General features: G+C 44.1%; 1 protein-coding gene across 1 annotated transcript in view; it reads left to right on the top strand.

Moving 5' to 3' along the window:
• Positions 1-21324, top strand: part of LOC118387817 (lysosome membrane protein 2-like) — a 54668-nt gene extending 33344 nt beyond the window's left edge. The window contains exons 7-12 of the mRNA XM_035776556.2: positions 687-865; positions 14693-14811; positions 15084-15157; positions 15339-15390; positions 17203-17355; positions 20970-21324. Of these exons, the coding sequence (XP_035632449.2) occupies positions 687-865; positions 14693-14811; positions 15084-15157; positions 15339-15390; positions 17203-17355; positions 20970-21077 (685 nt within the window). The 3' untranslated portion in view covers positions 21078-21324. The remainder of the gene's footprint in view (positions 1-686; positions 866-14692; positions 14812-15083; positions 15158-15338; positions 15391-17202; positions 17356-20969) is intronic.
• Positions 21325-21964: the final 640 nt, after the last annotated feature.

Below are 21964 nucleotides of genomic sequence, written 5' to 3'. Positions count from 1 at the left end.
TTTCTGAAAGATTAGCTCATGTCTCAGACAATAAAGAGCGTTGTTGCAGGTGGCCTACCTGAAGGCCTGACAGTCAGACCTGGGTTCAAGTACTATTTGTAATAATTTCAGATACTTTCGCTGGGCTTGTTTCAACTTGCCTGGCATAATGGAACCAATAGAATCGTCACAATCGCCTCCAAGTAGCTTAGAACAAACTTTCAAAGGATTTGAATGATTTCGAATACTATTTGATCCCAGGTCTGCTTACAGTATCCTTCCAGCCTTGGCTCAGACTGTGTGTTGGCATTCATCTTTTCTAAACACCACAGAATCCATGGCTATGTTTACATTATGGTGCCTACATCATTATCTTATTGTCTAGTGCACTGCAGTTCACTAGCAAAATTTAACCCTTTTCACTAGGGGGAATGCAACACTGAATTTAACTAAAAGACCACCCTTACTGTTGGTGTGGCTCCATTCATTCATATCAGTCCGAATGTGAGCGAGATAGTTCCGCAGATATTATGAGCTGTATTCATTTTAAACATTAGTGGGGAATGCTCTGTGAACATTGTGCTTGTTTTTCATAATCATGTTTGTAATTTAGTATTTTATTGTGATTTATATTGATGTGTGTGTATTTTATTGTGTAGGTCTCATGACACCCTGTTAGACAGTACTTTTTCTGTTGTGATCCTCAGGTCCATCTTCATGGAGTTTGAGAAGGATGTGGAGGTGAAGGGACTCCCAGCATATCGTTTCACCCCTCCTCGTGACGTGCTGGCCAGCAAGGAGGAGAACCCAGCCAACAAAGGCTTCTGTGTCTCCCCCAAAGAGTGCCTGGGTAGTGGAGTACTCAAAGTCAGCGTGTGTAAAAAAGGTAGTTAGCTCCAGCTCTCTACCTCCACCTCCTCTCCACCTCCACCTCCACCTCCACCTCCACCTGTTAAGAATTTGTTCTTAACTGACTCGCCTAGTTAAATAAAGGTAAAAAATAAATAAATTAAACGCACTACAGAGGGTAGTGCGTATGGCCCAGTACTTCACTGGGGCCAAGATTCCTGCAATCCAGGACCTATATAATAGACTGAGCGCCAAGTCTAGGACCAATTGTTATTGTGTTACTTTTTATTATTTTTTACTTTAGTTTATTAGGTAAATATTTTCTTGACTCTTCTTGAACTGCGCTTTTGGTTAAAACTTCTTCTGCCCCTTTTTTAAAGGAAACACTTTAAAGTTTGTGGAAATGTGAAAGGAATGTAACAAAATATAACACATTAGGTCTGGTAAAAGATAATACAAAGAAATACATCTTTGAAAGGCTATAATGTATTACTCAAGCCCAGGCGCAATTTACATGTTGGCCACTTGATGGCAGCAGTGTATGCAGCATTTATGTTCAATTGTTTTTTTTGTCACGACTGCCCAAATGTGCCTAATTGGTTTATTAATAACTTTTCATGTTCAAAATTGTGCACTCTCCTCAAACGATAGCATGGTATTAGTTCACTGTAATATATTTTTGCACATCTAAATTGCACAGTGCAGATAGATTAACAAGAATTTAAGCTTTCTGCCAATATCAGATATGTCTTTGTCCTGAGAAATGTTCTTGTTACTTACCACCTCATGCTAACTGCATTAGCCTACGTTAGCTCAACCGTCCCATGGGGGACCCACCGATCCTGAAGAAGTTTTAACAAACTATAGTTTTGGCAAGTCGGTTAGGACATCTACTTTGTGCATGACACAAGGGATTTTTCCAACAATTGTTTACAGACAGATTATTTCACTTATAATTCACTGTATCACAATTCCAGTGAGTCAGAAGATTTGTGACTGTGTCTTTAAACAGCTTGGAAAATTTCCGAAAATGATGTCATGGCTTTAGAAGCTTCTGATATGCTAATTGACATCATTTGAGTCAATTGGAGGTGTGCCTATGGATGCATTTCAAGGCCTACCTTCAAACTCAGTGCTTCTTTGCTTGACATCATGGGAAAATTAAAAGAAACCAGCCAAGACCTCAGAAAAGAAATTGGAAACCTCCACAAGTCTGGTTCATCTTTGGGAGTAATTTCCAAATGCCTGAAGGTACCACGTTCATCTGTACAAACAATAGTATGCAGGTATAAACACCATGGGACCACGCAGCTGTCATACCGCTCAGGAAGGAGACACATTCTGTCTCCTAGAGATGAACGTATTTTGGTGCGAAAAGTATAAATCAATCCCAGAACAACAGCAAAGGACCTTGTGAAGATGCTGGAGGAAACAGGTACAAAAGTATCTATATCCACAGTAAAAACGAGTCCTATATCGACATAACCTGAAAGGCTGCTCAGCAATGAAGAAGCCACTGCTCCAAAACTGCCATAAACCGCCACATTTTGCAACTGCACATGGGGACATGGATCATACTTTTTGGAGAAATGTCCTCTGGTCTGATGAAACAAAAATATGACTGTTTGGCCATAATGACCATCGTCATGTTTGGAGGAAAAATGAGGACGCTTGCAAGCCGAAGAACACCATCCCAACAGTGAAGCACGGGGGTGGCAGCATTCATGTTGTGTGGGTGCTTTGCTGCAGGAGGGACTGGTGCACTTCACAAAATAGATGGCATCATGAGGAATGAAAATTATTGGGATGGAAAATTACGTGGATATTTTGTAGCAACATCTCAAGATATCAGTCAGGAAGTTAAAGCTTGGTCGCAAGTGGGTCTTCCAAATGGACAATGACCCCAAGCATACTTCCAAAGTTCTGGCAAAATGGCTTAAGGACAGCAAGGTATTTGAGTGGCCATCACAAAGCCCTGACCTCAATCCAATAGATAATTTGTGGGCAGAACTGAAAAAGCGTGTGCAAGCAAGGAGGCCTACAAACCTAATTCAGTTACACCCGCTCTGTCAGGAGGAATGGGCCAAAAACCTATTGTGGGAAGCTTGTGGAATGCTTCCCGAAATATTTGACCCAAGTTAAACAATTTAAAGGCAATGCTACCAAATACAAATTGAGTGTATGTAAAGAAATATAAGCTGAAAAAAAATCATTCTCTCTACTATTATTCTGACATTTCACATTCTTAAAATAAAGTGGTGATCCTAAGACAGTGACTTTTTACTAGGATTAAATTTCAGGAATTGTGAAAAACTGAGTTTAAATGTATTTGGCTATGTTGTATGTAAACTTCCGACTTCAACTGTATATGCTCCAAAATGACACCGTGGGCTGTGGTCAAAAGTGCACTATATGGGATAAGGGTGCCATTTGGGACAAAGCTCTTGTGTTATGAAGTCTTTTGCTTGCCATGCTAATGCCCACTCTCTCAGGTGACCGTGGCTAGCATTTTAGTCACACCACCACTCACTCAAACTCAAATCAAATAAAAAATTCAAAGTGCATTTAGAATTCAACATACTTTGCATTAAAGCGATAATAGAAGAACGTAGAAAGCAAAAATATCTATTATTAAAATCTGGCTCAAGAGGTGTGTTTTTAATAGTAATTTAAAAACCTCAATGGTGTTTGCACCTCTTACCTGACAGGGCAAGCTATTCCACAACTGATGTGTTTTAATAGAGAGCACCCTCACTGGATTGTAAGGAACAAGCATGTCTGTCAGATAAGAAGGGGCATGCAGTGACTTAAAAGTTAGGAGTTCCTTAATATCGAAAATCAGACTGATGCGTCACAGAGTAACTGGAGTGATGTGAATCATCCTCAATTATAATCACAGCCTTATATATTCCCCCCCAAGCAGACACATCGATGGCCCTGAACTAACTTTATTTGACTCTATTCAATCTGGAAACCACATATCCTGAGGCTGCATTCATTGTAGCTGGGGATTTTAACAAGGCTAATCTGAAAACAAGACTCCCTAAACTGTATCAGCATATCTATTGTGCTACCAGTGCTGGTAAAACCCTGGATTTTTCTATTCTAACTTCCGCCCTCCCCTGCCCTCCTTTCGGAAAAGCTGACCACGACTCCATTTTGTTGCTTCCAGCCTATAGACAGAAACTAAAACAAGAAGCTCCCGCGCTCAGGTCTGTTCAATGCTGGTCCGACCAATCTGATTCTACGCTTCAAGACTTCTTCGATCACGTGGATTGGGATATGTTCCGCATTGTGTCAAACAACAACATTGATGAATACGCTGATTCGGTGAGCGAGTTCATTAGAAAGTGCATTGACGATGTCGTACCCATAGCAACGATTAAAACATTCCCAAACCAGAAACCGTGGATTGATGGTAGCATTCGCATGAAACTGAAAGCGCAAACCACTGCTTTTAACCAGGGCAAGGTGACCTGAAACATGACAGAATACAAACAGTGTAGTTATTCCCTCCGCAAGGCAATCAAACAAGCTAAGCGTCAGTATAGATACAAAGTAGAGTCGCAATTCAACGGCTCAGACACAAGAGGTATGTGGCAGGGTCGACATTCAGTCACGGATTACAAAAAGAAAACCAGCCCCGTCGCGGACCAGGATGTCTTGCTCCCAGACAGACTAAATAACGTTTTTGCCCACTTTGAGGACAATACAGTGCCACTGACATGGCCCGCTACCAAAACCTGCGGACTCTCCGTCACTGCAGCCGATATGAGTAAAACATTTAAACGTGTTAACCCTCGCACGGCTGCAGGCCCAGACGGCATTCCCAGCCGCATCCCCAGAGCATGCGCAGACCAGCTGGCTGGTGTGTTTAAGGACATATTCAATCAATCCTTATCCCAGTCTGCTGTTCCCACATGCTTCAAGAGGGCCACCATTGTCCCTGTTCCCAAGAAAGCTAAGGTAACTGAGCTAAACGACTACCGCCCCGTAGCACTCACTTCCGTCATCATGAAGTGCTTTGAGAGACTAGTCAAGGACCATATCACCTCCACCCTACCTGACACCCTAGACCCACTCCAATTTTCTTACCGCCCAAATAGGTCCACAGACGACACAATCACAACCACACTGCACACTGCCCTAACCCATCTGGACAAGAGGAATACCTATGTGAGAATGCTGTTCATCGACTACAGCTCAGCATTTAACACCATACTACCCTCCAAACTCGTCATCAAGCTCGAGACACTGGGTCTCGACCCCGTCCTCTGCAACTGGGTACTGGACTTCCTGACGGGCCTCCCCCAGGTGGTGAGGGTAGGTAACAACATCTCCACCCCGCTGATCCTCAACACTGGGGCCCCACAAGGGTGCGTTCTGAGCCCTCTCCTGTGCTCCTTGTTCACCCACGACTGAGTGGCCATGCACGCCTCCAACTCAATCATCAAGTTTGCAGAAGACACTACAGTGGCTTGATTGCCAACAATGACGAGACGGCCTACAGGGAGGAGGTGAGGGCCCTCGGAGTGTGGTGTCAGGAAAATAACCTCACACTCAATGTCAACAAAACAAAGGAGATGATTGTGGACTTCAGGAAACATCAGAGGGAGCACCCCGCTATCCACATCGACAGGACAGTAGTGGAGAGGGTAGTAAGTTTTAAGTTCCTTGGCGTACACGTCACGGACAAACTGAATGGGTCCACCCACACAGACAGCGTCGTGAAGAAGGCGCAGCAGCGCCTCTTCAACCTCAGGATGCTGAAGGAATTCGGCTTGTCACCAAAAGCACTCACAAACTTCTACAGATGCACAATCGACAGCATCCTGTCGGGCTGTATCACCGCCTGGTACGGCAACTGCTCCACCCACAACCGTAAGGCTCTCCAGAGGGTAGTGAGGTCTGCACAACACATCACCGGGGGAAAACTACCTGCCCTCCAGGACACCTACACCACCCGATGTCACAGGAAGGCCATAAAGATCATCAGGGAACATCAACCACCCGAGCCACTGCCTGTTCACCCTGCTGTCATCCAGAAGGCGAGGTCAGTACAGGTGCATCAAACCAGGGACCGAAAGACTGAAAAACAGCTTCTATCTCAAGGTCATCAGACTGTTAAACAGCCACCACTAACATTGAGTGGCTGCTGCCAACACACTGACTCAACTCCAGCCACTTTAATAATGGAAATTGATGTAAAAATATATCACTAGCCACTTTAAGCAATGCTACTTAATATAATGTTTACATACCCTACATTACTCATCTCATATGTTTATGTATATACTGCACTCTATATCATCTACTGCATCTTTATGTAATACATGTATCACTAGCCACTTTAAACTATGCCACTTTGTTTACATACCCTAGATTACTCATCTCCTATGTATATCCTGTACTCGATACCATCTACTGCATCTTGCCTATGCCGTTCTGTACCATAACTCATTCATATATCTTTATGTACATATTCTTTATCCCTTTACACTTGTGTGTATAAGGTAGTGGTTTTGGAATTGTTAGGTTAGATTACTCGTTGGTTATTACTGCATTGTCGGAACTAGAAGCACAAGCATTTCGCTACACTCGCATTAACATCTGCTAACCATGTGTATGTGACTAATAAAATTTGATTTGATTTGATTTCTCTAGTATCTAAGAAAGGAAACAGAGATTTGAGATTGGCCTAATTGTTTTTTATTTTTTAGGCCTATAATATGTTTTTTTTAAGAGGTCTAATTACAGCCTATTTAAGAGATTCAGGGACTATTCCCGTATGGAAAGATGTGTTTACAATTATTAGTGGGAGAAGTTATTTGACGAGCTTCGTGGGTTTTGGGTCAAGTTGACAGGTGGAAGGCTTGGAGTGCATAATGAGTTCAACCAAGTCAGGGGTGTTAAACAATCCAGAATAGCTCTCCTCATACTCCTGTAGGGTTTGTGGCATATCAGATGACTTCATTGAGATTTTAACTCTAATTGTAGTAATTTTCTCATTTAAAAAAATCATAAAATCTCTTACAGGTGAGGCTAGAAAATGCTCAGGCAGGCTGGGGTCTGCTTCTATGTGGGACTTGCTACAGTGCTGAAGAGAAATCTAATCTATTTGTTATCAGCTATTAATTTAGGAGTAGGATGCATGCGCAGACCCTAAGGCTTGCTTGTAATTTGTGATGCTGTCTGTCTTGCCATGCCAGCCAGCATACTTCAAGCTTGGAGGAATGCTATTGTGGTATTAATGCTAGAATCTATCATTTCTGGGAGGTGGCTAAAATAAAATCCAGGTTCAGTTCTAGGGCGGAATATCAATTCAATTTAAAAAGTTCTAAGTACATGGTTTGAGAGTACAGGATTTTGAGGAGAGACTGATACATTTAAAATATCAATACCATAGGATAGGGGTAGATCTAGCGTATGGCTATGACAGCGGGTGGGCACAATACATTCTGAGCAAAGGCAAAATACTCTATAAGAGAGGAAAATGCTATTCCCAGGGCATCACTGCTATTATTCACATGTACATTAAAATCATCTATAATTACTATTTTGTCATATAGGATTACAAGGCTTGATAAGAATTCAGAAAATTCTGGCAAAAACATAGTATAAGGAGCAGGTGGCCTGTAAAATTCAAGTAGTATTTTGCCTTAAGTATGGTATAGTTCAGAGTGAGTACCACAAAGCAGGAAAAGTCAGCAGCAGCAATAGGTTTTAAACATAGTCTGGGCTCTTGAATGAAGGTTATCCCACTACCTCTTCCTGATTCACTAGATTTCCCATTGGAGATGCCTCATTTAGAGCCACATACTCATCAGGTCTCAGATAAACTCATAATATCCGTCTTTTAAAAAAAATAAACTTTATTTAACTAGGCAAGTCAGTTAAGAACAAACTCTTATTTACAATGACGTCCTACACCAGCCAAACCTGGACGACACTGGGCCAATTGTGCGGCTCCCTATGGGACTCCCAATCACAGCTGGTTGTGATACAGCTTGTTTTCTAACCAGAGTGTATGTAGTGACGCCTCTAGCACTGAGATGTTGTGCCATAGACCGCTGCGCCACTCGAGAGCCTTTTAGTAATAAGTTAATTTACAGTTTAAGTGCAGGTTTAGGACTGAAAGCTCTAATAGGCCAAATCTGATAAATTGTTTAGTGCCTGTAGCTGAGATGTGATGAGTCTGTATCATAATAAGATTACTCACATTTGATCCAGGCTGTTTTTGTTGTCTTTGAAGTCTTTGTAGTCTGGGTCTGGGGTATACAGGTTGGATGGAATGAATCAAATGGTATTTGTCACGTGCCGAATACAACCTTGAAATGCTTACTTACAACAATACAGTTTTAAGAAAATAAGTGTTAAGAAATTATTTACAAAATCAACTAAAGTAAAACCACTTTTAAATAAACAATAAAATAACAATAATGAGGCTATATACAGGAGGCACCGGTACCGAGTCAATGTGCGGGGGGTACAAGTTAGTCGAGGTAACTGAGGTAATAAGTACATGTACTGTAGGTAGGGGTAAAGTGACTCAGCATAGATAATAAGCAGCGAGTTGCAGCAGTGTAAAGCAAAAGTGTGTGTGTGTGTGGGGGGGTTAGGGGTCAATGCAAATAGTCCAGATAGCAGTTTGATTAATTGTTCAGCATTTTTATGTCTTGGGGGTAGAAGCTGTTAAGGAGCTTTTTGGACTGAGAGAACAGTCACTTGGGTGGCTGGAGTCTTTGACAATTTTTGGGGCCTTCCTCTGACACCGCCTCGTATATAGGTTCTGGATGGCAGGAAGCTTGGTCCCAGTGATGTACTGGGCCGTATACAGTACCCTCTGCAGCGGCTTATGGTCGGATCAAGTCTGAGTGCTTCTGAGTGCCTCCAGATGGTCATGAGAAGATCCGGAAGCTAGATGCTCAGCGGAGGCGGTGGTCGGAGGTGGTGGTCAGGTCAACACGTGCAAGGGCAAGCAGGCAGGCAGGCAGGCAGGCAGGCAGGCAGGCAGGCAGGCAGCTCGATGTCATCAGGGTGTATCTGACATCTGCAGATTCTTTATTGGGACTCTATGAAGTTTGCATGTATATCCTCGTCTTGGATCACAGTTGGTGAAAAACAACCCGACGTCAGAATGTGTAATTCTAATCCTTTAGCTAATGAGAAATAAAAGGTTTACATGAAAATGATTACATATGTACAGAATTTACATGATTCTCTGCATAGGCTGCCACGGCAACTATATAACCTATAGAATGACTAGCCGTGCTCTGAAGGGAAAGGGACAGATCCTATCACAACAGTATTTCAAGGACAAAACCTCCTTCATTGAAGTGATGTGGAAACAATGTTTATTCAATCAGTATGTGCCCACTATGTGTGGGAGGTCTCTTCTCAGTAAGCTGGGAAGTTAGAGGCCAACTACTGTTTTGTCTTAAACCTTGTTGCTCTGGTGAATGATAACAGTGATGCATATTTAGGACCCTGCTGTTTGAATGTTAAGTGACGAGACAGAGGCATTGATGCGAGTAACCAGTCTTGTTCAGTACATCACAATACGCCCGGGTATCTCAAGCACACCGGTAAAACACAGATGTTATCACTGTGCCATCTTACACCCATAACACCTACCCCCTGAGAACTACTGTCAGCGTCGTGTGTATAGGTGGCAGGGAAGTCAGGCGCAGGAGAGTCAAAATAGAGTGTAAATGGAGTCTTTTAATAATTGACCACGTAACATGCTCAATAACACAAAAATGTACAGACATAAACAAACATGGGTACGAGGACCCCACGCGCACTTAAATTCAACCTAAAACTACACTGACAATAAAACAATCTCTGACAAAGACATGAGGGGAAACAGAGGGTTAAATACACAACAGGTAATGAGTGGGATTGAAAACAGGTGTGTGGGAAGACAAGACAAAACCAATGGAAAATGAAAAATGGATCAATGATGGCTAGAAGACCGGTGACGTCGACCGCCGAGCCCCGCCTGAACAAGGAGAGGCAACGACTTCGTCAGAAGTCGTGACAGTACCCCCCCTGACGCGCGGATCCAGCAGCGCGTCGACACCGGCCTCGGGGGACAACACGGAGGGCGAGGTGCAGGGCGATCAGGATGGAGACGGTGGAATTCTGATAACATGGAAGGATCTAACACGTCCTCCACCGGAACCCAGCATCTCTCCTCCGGCCAGTACCCCTCCCAGTCCACGAGGTACTGAAGGTCCCTCGCCCGACGTCTCAAATCCAAAATGGATCGAACAGAGTACACCGGGACGCCCTCGATGTCTAGAGGAGGCAGAGGAACATCACGCACTTCAGCCTCCTGGAGCGGGCCAGCCACCACCGGCCTGAGGAGAGACACATGGAACGAGGGGTTAGGGAGGAGACGACAGGACTTCGAAAACTGATCCACAATGACCAGTATCGTGGTGTAACCCTGTGAAGGTGGAAGATCAGTCAAAAAATCCACCGACAGATGCAACCACGGCCGCTGAGGAACGGGTAGAGGTTGTAGCTTACCTCTGGGCAGGTGTCTAGGAGCCTTGCACTGGGCGCACACCAAGCAGGAGGAAACATAATCCTCACCTCCTTAGCTAAAGTGGGCCACCAGTACCTCCCATCAAGACAGCGTATTGTCCAACCTATCCCAGGATGACCAGAGGAGGGTGACGTGTGAGCCCAATAGATCAATCGGTCGCGGACAGCAGAGGGAACGTACAGACGACCAGCTGGACACTCAGGGGGAGAGGGCTCTGCACGTGACGCCCGCTCAATGTCCGCGTCCAGCTCCCACACTACTGGCGCCACCAAACATGAAGCTGGGAGTATGGGAGTGGGTTCCATGGACCGCTCCTCTGTGTCTTACAGCCGAGACAATGAGTCTGTCTTAACGTTCTGGGAGCCTGGTCTGTAAGAGAGTAAACACAAAACAAGTCAAAAACATGGCCCACCTTGCCTGGCAAGGATTCAGTCTCTTCGCCTGCCGGATGTACTCCAGATTGCGGATGTCAGTCCAGATGAGAAAAGGGTGTTTAGCCCCCTCAAGCCAATGCCTCCATGCCTTCAAGGCTTTTATGACAGCTAACAGCTCCCGGTCCCCCACATCATAGTTTCGCTCCGCCGGGCTGAGCTTCTTCGAAAAGAAAGCACAGGGGCGAAGCGTCAATGGCGTACCCGAACGCTGAGAGAGCACTGCTCCTATCCCAGCTTCGGATGTGTCCACCTCCACTATGAATGGCAAAGAGGGATCCGGATGAGCCAACACAGGCACCGAGGTAAACAGAGTCTTCAGGTGTCCAAAAGCCCTGTTCGCCTCAGCCGACCACTGCAAGCGCACCAGGCCCCCCTTTAGCAGTGAGGTAATGGGAGCAGCCACCTGACCAAAACCCCGGATAAACCTCCGGTAGTAATTGGCAAACTCTAAAAAACGTTGCACCTCCTTTACCGTGGTTGGAGTCGGCCAATTACGCACGGCTGCAATGCGGTCGCTCTCCATATCAACTCCTGAAGTGGAAATCCGATGCCCTAGGAAGGAGATGGATTGTTGGAAGAACAGGCATTTCTCAGCCTTGACATATAGATCATTCCCCAACGGAAACCCCTAAACACCTACCTGATCAGTCTCGCGACCACCCCGTGAGAGCCCTCTGTGGCCAAGAAATTAAGTGGGGTTATGACAAGCTAACCAGGGTAGGCCTAGCACCACAGAATACACAGGAGAATCAATAAGGAAAAGACTCATCTTCTCCTTGTGACCCACCTGCATTATCATACACAAAGGTGCGGTGACCTCCCTGATAAACCCTGACCTTAATGGTCGACTATCTAAGGCATGAATAGGGAAAGGTATATCCACAGAAACAATAGCGATCCCTAAACTATGAGCTAAACTTTTATTAATGAAATTCCCAGCCGTGCCTGAATCTACTAGCGCCTTATACTGGGAATGCAGGGAAAAATCAGGAAAAGAGGCAGAGACAAACATTAGTGCAACAGAGGGCTCTGGATGAGAATGGTGCCTACTCACCTGGGGTGATGCCAGAGTGCCCTGCCTTCTCTATTCCCAGAGGAACCAACCCGGCACCAACCAGCAGTGTGCCCTCTGCGACCATGAATGGTGCTCGAGCGGGAACCCCCTCCAGTCTCCCTGCGCACCATCCCTCCCAATTCCATAAGTTCGGGAGAGAGAGTGCGGGAGCATGGAACAACCAGAACCCGATCTAGACGTCCAGGAGTAGACGGCATGTTGTCCAGCCTGATGGACTGGTCAACGGTGAGGGTGGTGTCTCTACAGGCCAGCTCCCGACGGACGTCCTCGCGTGGACTACAACGGTAATGGTCGATCAGGGCCCTGTCGCTCCAACCAGTGCCGGCAGCCAGGGTCCTAAACTCCAGAGCAAACTCCTGTGCACTCCTCGTCTCCTGCCTCAGATGATAGAGGCGCTCACCCGCCGCTCTGCCTTCGGGTGGGTGGTCGAATACTATCCTGAAATGGTGGGTGAACTCAAATTGGTCCAACGCCGCATCCTCCTCTCTACACACAGCGCTGGCCCACTCCAGGGCTTTCCCGGTGAGGCATGAGACGAGGGCGCAACACTTCTCACGGTCCGATGGTACTGGGGAGACCGTGGCCAGATACAAGTTCAGCTTAAGAAGGAAACCCTGGCAGCCGGCAGTATCTCCGTTGTATCCCGTGGGTAGGGGTAAATGGATCTTCTGAGGTTCAGGAGGGGAAAAGTGTTCAAGGGAGATCCCGGTTGTGGTGGTGGAGGCGCTGGAGAAACTCTGTCTCTCCCCAGTGGTCCATATTCTGGACAATGCGATCCAAGGCGGCACTCAGACAGTCAATCGCCTCCGCTTGTTCCATGACGCATTCCTCCACCTCCATGAGCGATGTCTTCTCCTACTGACTTCATAATTTGGTCAGAGATTCTGTCAGCGTCATGTGTATAGGTGGCAGGGAAGTCAGGCACAGGAGAGTCAAAATGGGGTGTAAATGGAGTCTTTTAATAATTGACCACGTAACATGCTCCATAACACAAAAATGTACAGACATAAACAAACATGGGTACGAGGACCCCACGCGCACCTATACAACCTAAAACTATGCTGACAATAAAACAATCTCTGACAAAGACATGAGGGGAAACAGAGGGTTAAATACACAACAGGTAACGAGTGGGATTGCAAACAGGTGTGTGGGAAGACAAGACAAAACCAATGGAAAATGAAAAATGGATCAATGATGGCTAGAAGACCGGTGACGTCGACCGCCGAGCACCTCCCGAACAAGGAGAGGCAACGACTTCGGCAGAAGTCGTGACAACAACACTGTTTAGGATGTAGTTTTATTGGTCTTGTGAATCCTGAGCCATCTGTGTGTTGATCTAGTATTAGCTGCATCTCAAGGGTTTGTTTCTTTTGCTGCCCATTCACATTTGACATATTCCACTAATATATTGCAAACAAGAGGATCCAATCGCATTTGATTACTTCCTCACTGAGCTTGAACAGCCTCTCCCTTTTCTCGTCATCAGAGTTTCAGAGCAGGAAGGGGAGGACCATCCTTTCATATTTGTTTTATTTTGAAACATTTAAAAAGTTATCATTTTTAGATAATCTATACCAAATACAGTCATGTCACCAAATAAATGATTAAAACAAACTATTTTGCAAAGAAGGTCTAAAGTAGCCTCAATTAGCACTCTGTAGGGTAGCACCATGGTGTAGCCGGAGGACAGCTAGCTTCCGTCCTCCTTTTAGTACATTGACTTCAATACAAAACCTAGGAGGCTCATGGTTCTCACCTCCTTCCATAGACTTACACAGTAATTATGACAACTTCCGGAGGACGTCCTCCAACCTATCAGAGCTCTTGCAGCATGAACTGACATGGTTCAAAGAATAATTCATGTAGTGCTGAAAGCTTAAGCTACAGCTAGCTAGCACTGCAGTGCATAAAATGTAGTGAATAGTAGAACATAGTTGAACAGTTTTGAACAAATTCATTTTTTCCTAAATGAAGGAGAAACGGGAGAGAAATAGAGAGAGAGAGTGTCATTTTTTTCAGTTTCACTTACTTAGCTAGAAAATGCAGCTAGCTAGTTACGCCTACTGAAACACCCTGCTCAAACAGAGGGCTGCTATGTTAGCTAGCTGGCTATGACTATCCAACACAACACTGGAACTCTTCTAAGTTAAGGTAAGCTTTTGGTTTTACAAATGTATTGCCACTGCTTACTGACTGTACACTGTAATGTTACTGCATGATTGTAGCAGGTTTACTAACACGTTAGTTCTATTAGCTATGACATTACTTTAGCTAATATGGTGACAATGATGTAGGCTGTGTGTTGCGGTTTGGCTTGGAGAGGTTTATTCGCCTGGTCACATATGTATTCATTCTGCCGAATCTGTTGAAAATGTTTCTTAAACAGAAGCAAACTGAACAAAACGGGGATAAACGTACCTGAATTTGTCCAATAGAATCTATTGTTTGCAACTGTTGGACTAATGATTACACCCAATACCAGCTAGATACAGGCAATAGTGTGTAAGACGGTATTGATTGTCACTGTCTGTCCATGTGTCACTGTCTGACACATCAAATTTGTCTCTTGACCTGTGTGCACCTACGTTGTAAACTTTCATTCATAGGCTAGGTTGTAGCAACCTCATGATGAGTATAGGGGAAATTTGAGTATCATGTAGAAGCCTAAACCTATCGCTGTTTCTTTTAACTGGATGAATGGAATATGAGTGACAGTCATCCAATATGCTGTAATAGAAATAAGGTGATGATCATGAAAAAAATTGCACTGAAACTGCACTGACCACCATTGCTCTCCAGGTGCTCCAGTGGTTGTGTCTTTCCCTCATTTCTACCTGGGCGAAGAAAAGTACACTAACGCCATTGAAGGACTGAGTCCTGTGAGAGAGCACCACCAGACCTACCTGGACCTGAACCCGGTACACTACCCTCTAGTGTTCACTTCTCTGGCGGTCTGCCCTAGAGTAGAATAGATAATCGACTTTAAAATGCATTGTTGCACCACCTAGTGTCACAAATGTGGAATAGAGAATTGCACCAACTGTAAAACATTAAATAGTGTTCCCAACCTCCCAGCCTATATTTATTCATGTTTAACCTAGACATAAATCATGTATCTAGTACATTGAGCATAACACCTGCAGTTCACATGGCTCATCAAACGTGTGTATGTGTTTTTCTACACTTCCAGACCACTGGTGTTCCTATCCGTGCCAGTAAGAAGGCTCAGATCAATATCCTCATCAACAGAATCTCTGGCTTCCCGTGAGATATCACAAATCCACAACCACAACCCAAGTTCAAATAGCTAAAGGCTTTTATAATCTTTGTTTCTATATGATTTCCTTCCATTGTTTAATGATTTCCATCTCACAACCACCAATTATTTCTATATGATTTCCTTTCTTTGTTGAATGATTTTCTTACAATCTCTTCTCCTTCACAGGAAAACCAAACCCCTGAATGAGACTATCTTCCCTGTCATGTTTATCAATGAGGTAAGATCACATCGACTACACAAAAACATACAACTTTGGGAGAATATAACATTTAATTTAAAAAAAAAGGTTTTATCTGAGCACTGAACGCAAATTTGCAATGACAACTCTGTCCTTTTCGATTGTACTGTATCCCTTTACAGGGTGCTGACACCCCCAGATAGTACAGTCATGGCCAAAAGTTTTGAGAATGACAAATATTAATTTTCACAAAGTCTGCTGCATTTAGATTTAGTCTTTAGATATTTTTGTCAGATGTTACTATCGAATACTGAAGTATAATGACAAGCATTTCACAAGTGTCAAAGGCTTTTATTGACAATTACATGAAGTTGATGCAAAGAGTCAATATTTGCAGCGTTGACCCTTCTTTTTCAAGACTTCTGCAATACGCCCTGGCATGCTATCAATTAACTTCTGGGCCACATCCTGACAGATGGCAGCCCATTCTTGCATAATCAATGCTTGGAGTTTGTCAGAATTTGTGGGTTTTTGTTTGTCCACCCGCCTCTTGAGGATTGACCACAAGTTCTCAATGGGATTAAGGTCTGGGGAGTTTCCTGAGTTTCCTGACCATGGACCATGTTTTGTTCCCCGAAGCACTTAGTTATCACTTTTGCCTTATGGCAAGGTGCTCCATCATGCTGGAAAAAGGCATTGTTTGTCACCAAACTGTTCCTGGATGTTTGGGAGAAGTTGCTCTCAGAGGATGTGTTGGTACCATTCTTTATTCGTGGCTGTGTTCTTAGGCAAAATTTTGAGTGAGCCCACTCCCTTGGCTGAGAAATAACTCCACACAGGAATGGTCTCAGGACGCTTTACTGTTGAAATTACACAGGACTGATGGTAGCGCTCACCTTGTCTTCTCCGGGCAAGCTTTTTTCCGGATGCCTCAAACAATCGGAAAGGGGATTCATCAGAGAAAATGACTTTACCTCAGTCCTCAGCAGTCCAATCCCTGTACCTTTTGTAGAATATCAGTCTGTCCCTGATGTTTTTCCTGGAGAGAAGTGGCCTCTTTGCTGCCCTTCTTGACACCAGGCCATCCTCCAAAAGTCTTTGTCTCACTGTGCGTGCAGATGCACTCACACCTGCTTGCTGCCATTCCTGAGCAAGCTCTGTACTGATGGTGCCCCGATCCCAAAGCTGAATCAACTTTAGGAGACGGTCCTGGTGCTTTCTGGACTTTCTTGGGCGCCCTGAAGCCTTCTTCACAACAATTGAACCGCTCTCCTTGAAGTTCTTGATGATCCGATAAATGGTTGATTTAGGTTCAATCTTAATGGCAGCAATATCCTTGCCTGTGAAGCCCTTTTTGTGCAAAGCAATGATGACGGCATGTGTTTCCTTGCAGGTAATCATGGTTGACAGAGGAAGACCATTGACTCCAAGCACCACCCTCCTTTTGAAGCTTCCAGTCTGTTATTCAAACTCAATCAGCATGGCAGAGTGATCTCAAGCCTTGTCCTCGTCAACACTCACACCTGTGTTAACGAGAGAATCACTGACATGATGTCAGCTTGTCCTTTTGTGGCAGGGCTGAAATGCAGTGGAAATATTTTGGGGGGATTCAATTCATTTGTATGGCAAAGAGGAACTTTGCAATTAATTGCAATTCTTCTGATCACTCTTCATAACATTCTGGAGTATATGCAAATTGCCATCATACAAACTGAGGCAGCAGACTTTGTGAAAATTAATATTTGTGTCTTTCTCAAAACTTTTGGCCACGACTGTACATTGTCAGTGAGTTTACAGTGTCTACTCTGTCTGTGCTGACATATTCTGCACCTTCTTTACCCCCTTCTTCAGACGGTGGTGATAGACGACGCGTCGGCTGCGAAGCTCCAAAAGCTGTTGCTGATGGTGACAATGGTGGCCAACTTCCCTCTCATCATTGTTGGTCTGGGGGTCTTGCTGCTGCTGGTGTTCATCTGCCTCATCGTCTGTGAACGCAAACTGAAGGTACCACTGACCTGTGTGTCTGTGGGAGTGTTGAGGGCTTAGCCGAGGGAGATGTGAGGTAAGGTAGAAGCAGAACAACATGTCTTTGAATCAATTTACTATAGTTAGGGCCCAGAGTTTTTCCTGGTCAAGTCACATGGTCAAGAATAAGTCCTGGGCTCGGTTGGATAAAACATATTAAGTGTTTCCCTTAAGGGATATTTTCCCCTTACTTAAGGGAATTGTTTAAGGGTGTTGCATAGAGCACCTCAATCGGTTTGAACCGCCATCCAACTTGGAATTACAAGTCAGAAACTCTGTCATCTTTCTAAAGCTCTGACATTCTGACCTGAAGATCACTGAAGTTGTGATTTGACCTTCTTTTTGTTTTTACAAGTTTCCAGTTGTCTTAAGACGCCCATTAACACAATGCTAAATTACTAACATGTTTATGTAACTAATCATTTTCTTAACTATGATGCCACCATGATTCAGTAAATGTCTTAACCAGTGCATCTTAAACCATTGTGAGAGTCCACTGTATGCATGTGCTTCCTTTATGTTTCTGTTCAGAATAAATTTAAACATATTGTTTTTGGCGAAGCTCTCTATTCAGCTCCTGTAAATCCTAATAATCCTACATAATTCTTCCCTTTATCATTAGGATATATTGCTTATTCTTGATTCTTTATGTCATTGCCTTCCTACATGTATAATTAGCATGATCGCTTAATCATAATCCTCTCTTATGTTTGAGCTATTGATTGATAAAAATTATACACTATTTTGAATAAAATACAGTGGGGCAAAAAAGTATTTAGTCAGCCACCAATTGTGCAAGTTCTCCCACTTAAAAATATGAGAGAGGCCTGTAATTTTCATCATAGGTACACTTTAACTATGACAGACAAAATGAGGGAAGAAAATCCAGAAAATCACATTGTAGGATTTTTAATGAATTTATTTGCAAATTATGGTGGAAAATAAGTATCTGGTCACCTACAAACAAGCAAGATTTCTGGCTCTCACAGACCTGTAACTTCTTCTTTAAGAGGCTCCTCTGTCCTCCTTTTTAGTCCAAGACTAGGCCTAATCTGTATCCAGAAAACCAGACCTTTGTACAGCATAACATAGGTCAAATAAAATACAATTGCATTCGTCACATGCACCGAATACAACCTGACATTGAAATGCTTACAAGCCCTTAACCAACAATGCAGTTTTAAGAAAAATAAGTGTTGAGTAAAAAATAGATAAGTAAAAATTTAGAAAAATGTATAATTAAAGATCAGCAGTAAAATAACAGTAGCAAGGCTATATACAGGAGGTACCGGTACAGAGTCAATGTGCGGGGGCACAGGTTAGTCAAAGTAATTGAGGTAATATGTACATGTAGGTAGAATTAAAGTGACTATGCATAGATAATAAACAGAGAGTAGCAGCAACGTAAAAGGGGGTGGGTGGGACAATGCAAATTGTTTGGGTAGCCATTTGATTAATTGTTCAGGAGTCTTATGGCTTGGTGGTAGAAGCTGTTAAGAAGCCTTGTGGACCTAGACTTGGCGCGCCGGCACCACTTGCCATGCAAACAGTCTATGACTTGGGTGGCTGTAGTCTTTGACAATTTTTAGGGCATTCCTCTGACACCAGCTGGTATAGAGGTCCTGGATGGCAGGAAGCTTGGCCCCAGTGATGTACTGGGCCGTACGCACTACTCTCTGTAGTGACCTGCGGTCGGAGGCCGAGCAGTTGCCATACCAGGCGGTGATGCAACCAGTCAGGATGTTCTCGATGGTGCAGCTGTTGTCACAACCTGATCTGTTTCACCTGTGTTTGTGCTCGTCCCCACCCCCTTCCACATGTTGCCCATCTTCCTCATTATCCCCAGTGTATTTTCACCTGTGATCTCTGTTTGTCTGTTGCCAGTTCGTCTTGTCTTGTCAGGTCTTACCAGCGTGTTTTCCCTTCTCAGTGCTTTCTCAAGTGCTGTTCCCTAGTTTCCCCGGTTCTGGCCATTCTGCCTGCCTTGACCCCAAGCTTGCCTGCAGTTCTGTACCTGCCTGACTCTGACCCGTTTACAAACCTCTGCCTGTCCTGACCTCAAGCCTGCCTGCTGTTCTGTACCTTATTGACTCTGCCCTGGATTACGGACCTCTGGGTTTTTTCCTGAGTTTTGATAGTTGTAGAACTTTTTGAGGATCTGAGGACCCATGCCAAATCTTTCAGTCTCCTGAGACGGAATAGATTTTGACGTGCCCTGTTCACAACTGTCTTTGTGTGTTTGGACCATGATAGTTTGTTGGTGATGTGGACACCAACGAACTTGGAGCTCTCAACCTTCTCCACTAAAGCCCTGTCAATGAGAATGGGAGAGTGCTCCGTCCTTCCTTTTCCTGTAGTCCACAATCCTCTTCATGTTTTAGTTGTTGCTTGTAAGCAGGATTCGGGATAGAATTATGGTCAGATTTGCCAAATGGAGGGTGAGGGTGAGGGAGAGCTTTGTAGGAGTAAAGGTGGTCTAGAGGTTTTTTTCTTCTGGTTGCACATTTAACATGCTGATAGAAATTTGGTAAAATGGATTTAAGTTTCCCTGCATTAAAGTCCACGGCCACTAGAAGCGCCGCCTCTGGATGAGTGTTTTCCTGTTTGCTTATCGCCTTATACAGCTCATTGAGTGTGGTCTTAGTGCCAGCATCAGTTTGTGGTGGCAAATAGTGTGGTCTACAGCTTATCATGAGATACTCTACCTCAGGTGAGCAAAAACTCGAGACTTCCATAAAGACCCCTTGTCTTACCGGAGGCAGCTGTTCTATCTTGCTGATGCAGCGTAAAACCCGCCAGCTGTATCTTATCCATGTCGTCGTTCAGCCACGACTCGGTGAAACACAAGATACTACAGTTTTTAATATCCCGTTGGTAGGATTTTCATGATAGTAGTTCATCTATTTTGTTGTCCAATGATTGTACATTGCCTAATAGGACTGATGATAGAGGCAGATTGCCCACTCGCCGTCGGATCCTTACAAGGCACCTCAACCTTAGTCCCCGATATCTGTGTCTTTCTCATGCGAATGACAGGGATTTGGTCCTTGTCGGATGTCTGAAGTAAATCCTTTGCATCCAACTCGTTAAAGAAAAAATCTTTGTCCAGTACGAGGTGAGTAATCGCTGTCCTGATATCCAGAACCTATTTTGGGTCATAAGCGACGGTGACAGAAACATTATGTACAAAAGTTACAAATAACGCGAAATAACACACATAATTTGTTAGGATGCAGCCCTCTCCTCCGGCGCCATTGGACAACAAATACTGTGTCTGAAAGATTATGATCCTGAAAAGCTCTTTTGTCCAATGTCTTGCCACTAATATTGTACTCTGTAACCTCCCTCCCTCCCTCCCTCCCTCCCTCCCTCCCTCCCTCCCTCCCTCCCTCCCTCCCTCCCTCCCTCCCTCCCTCCCTCCCTCCCTCCCTCCCTCCCTCCCTCCCTCCCTCCCTCCCTCCCTCCCTCCCTCCTCCCTCCCTCCCTCCTTCTACTCTCTCTCTCCCTCCTTCTACTCTCTCTCTCCCTCCTTCTACTCTCTCTCTCCCTCCTTCTACTCTCTCTCTCCCTCCTTAAACTCTCTCCATCTATAGATGACAACAAAGGAGGACACATCTTATTCTCCTGTGAGCAACAAGGAGGGTGACGAAAAAAATGTCAGCACCTACATTGGCATGACTCCAATTATTGAAAAGTCTTGAGGAGGGAATGGGACGTTTTTGTTGTTGTTGAGATTCACAGATCTTCTGTGTGTGAGATGCTGTTCAGAGTTGAATTGTTGCCTTTCTGTGCCTCAAAGTTATAGTCTTGATCAATGTGACACAAGTTACACTATTATTGTGATATCTCCCAATTTGTTTGTTTGTTTGGATCTTGTTTAACCCACAATGGAGGCTATTCTTCCAAGAGTCCCTGTAATATTGGTTGATAATACACGTGACCCTTTGACCTGCTGTTTCAGACATTCTCTAAAAGTTAAACTGGTTGATACCTGTTATTCACTTCTAATCTCATTGTAATATAATGTAAATAAAAATACAATATCCTGTAACAAAAATATGCATCCTTCCTTCTTCCCCTGGTTGAATGGATGAAAACAGTATGGTGGAGGGCTAAGTAAAGCCATCGCTATATTGCATGATTAGAGATGGGAAGGGAACATGTTTTTTGAATCCAGCTGATCACTATGGTCCAGTTTCCCAGACACAGATCAAGCCTAGTCCTTCTCAATGGATAATCTCCATCGAAACAGCTTTTTAGTCCAAGGACCTGGCTTAATCTTTGTCTGGGAAACCAGCCCTACTCCATGTGTGTGTCCTAAAGGTGTATGTATAGTCATTTAGGTACTATGCTAGGAACTATGCCCTTGTGCATCATGGGATGGATTAAAATGTAGTATAATTCTCTACCCATGAGTGTCAAAGAAGGTCAAGGAAGTGGTAAAATGCTCTATTGAGCAACGAAGGCTAAACAATTCACGCACTGAGGATGTCCTTTTTATGAATTTGGATTCATATTAACACTGCAATTTTGTAAATGTTCTAATTATTACATTGCTACAGCTTATCACGTTTTTAATGCACTGATT

Source organism: Oncorhynchus keta, unplaced genomic scaffold, assembly GCF_023373465.1.
Source record: "Oncorhynchus keta strain PuntledgeMale-10-30-2019 unplaced genomic scaffold, Oket_V2 Un_contig_20057_pilon_pilon, whole genome shotgun sequence".
Taxonomy (NCBI): domain Eukaryota; kingdom Metazoa; phylum Chordata; class Actinopteri; order Salmoniformes; family Salmonidae; genus Oncorhynchus; species Oncorhynchus keta.
Note: the sequence above shows the minus strand (reverse complement) of the source record. Positions and strands in the feature narration are given on the sequence as shown.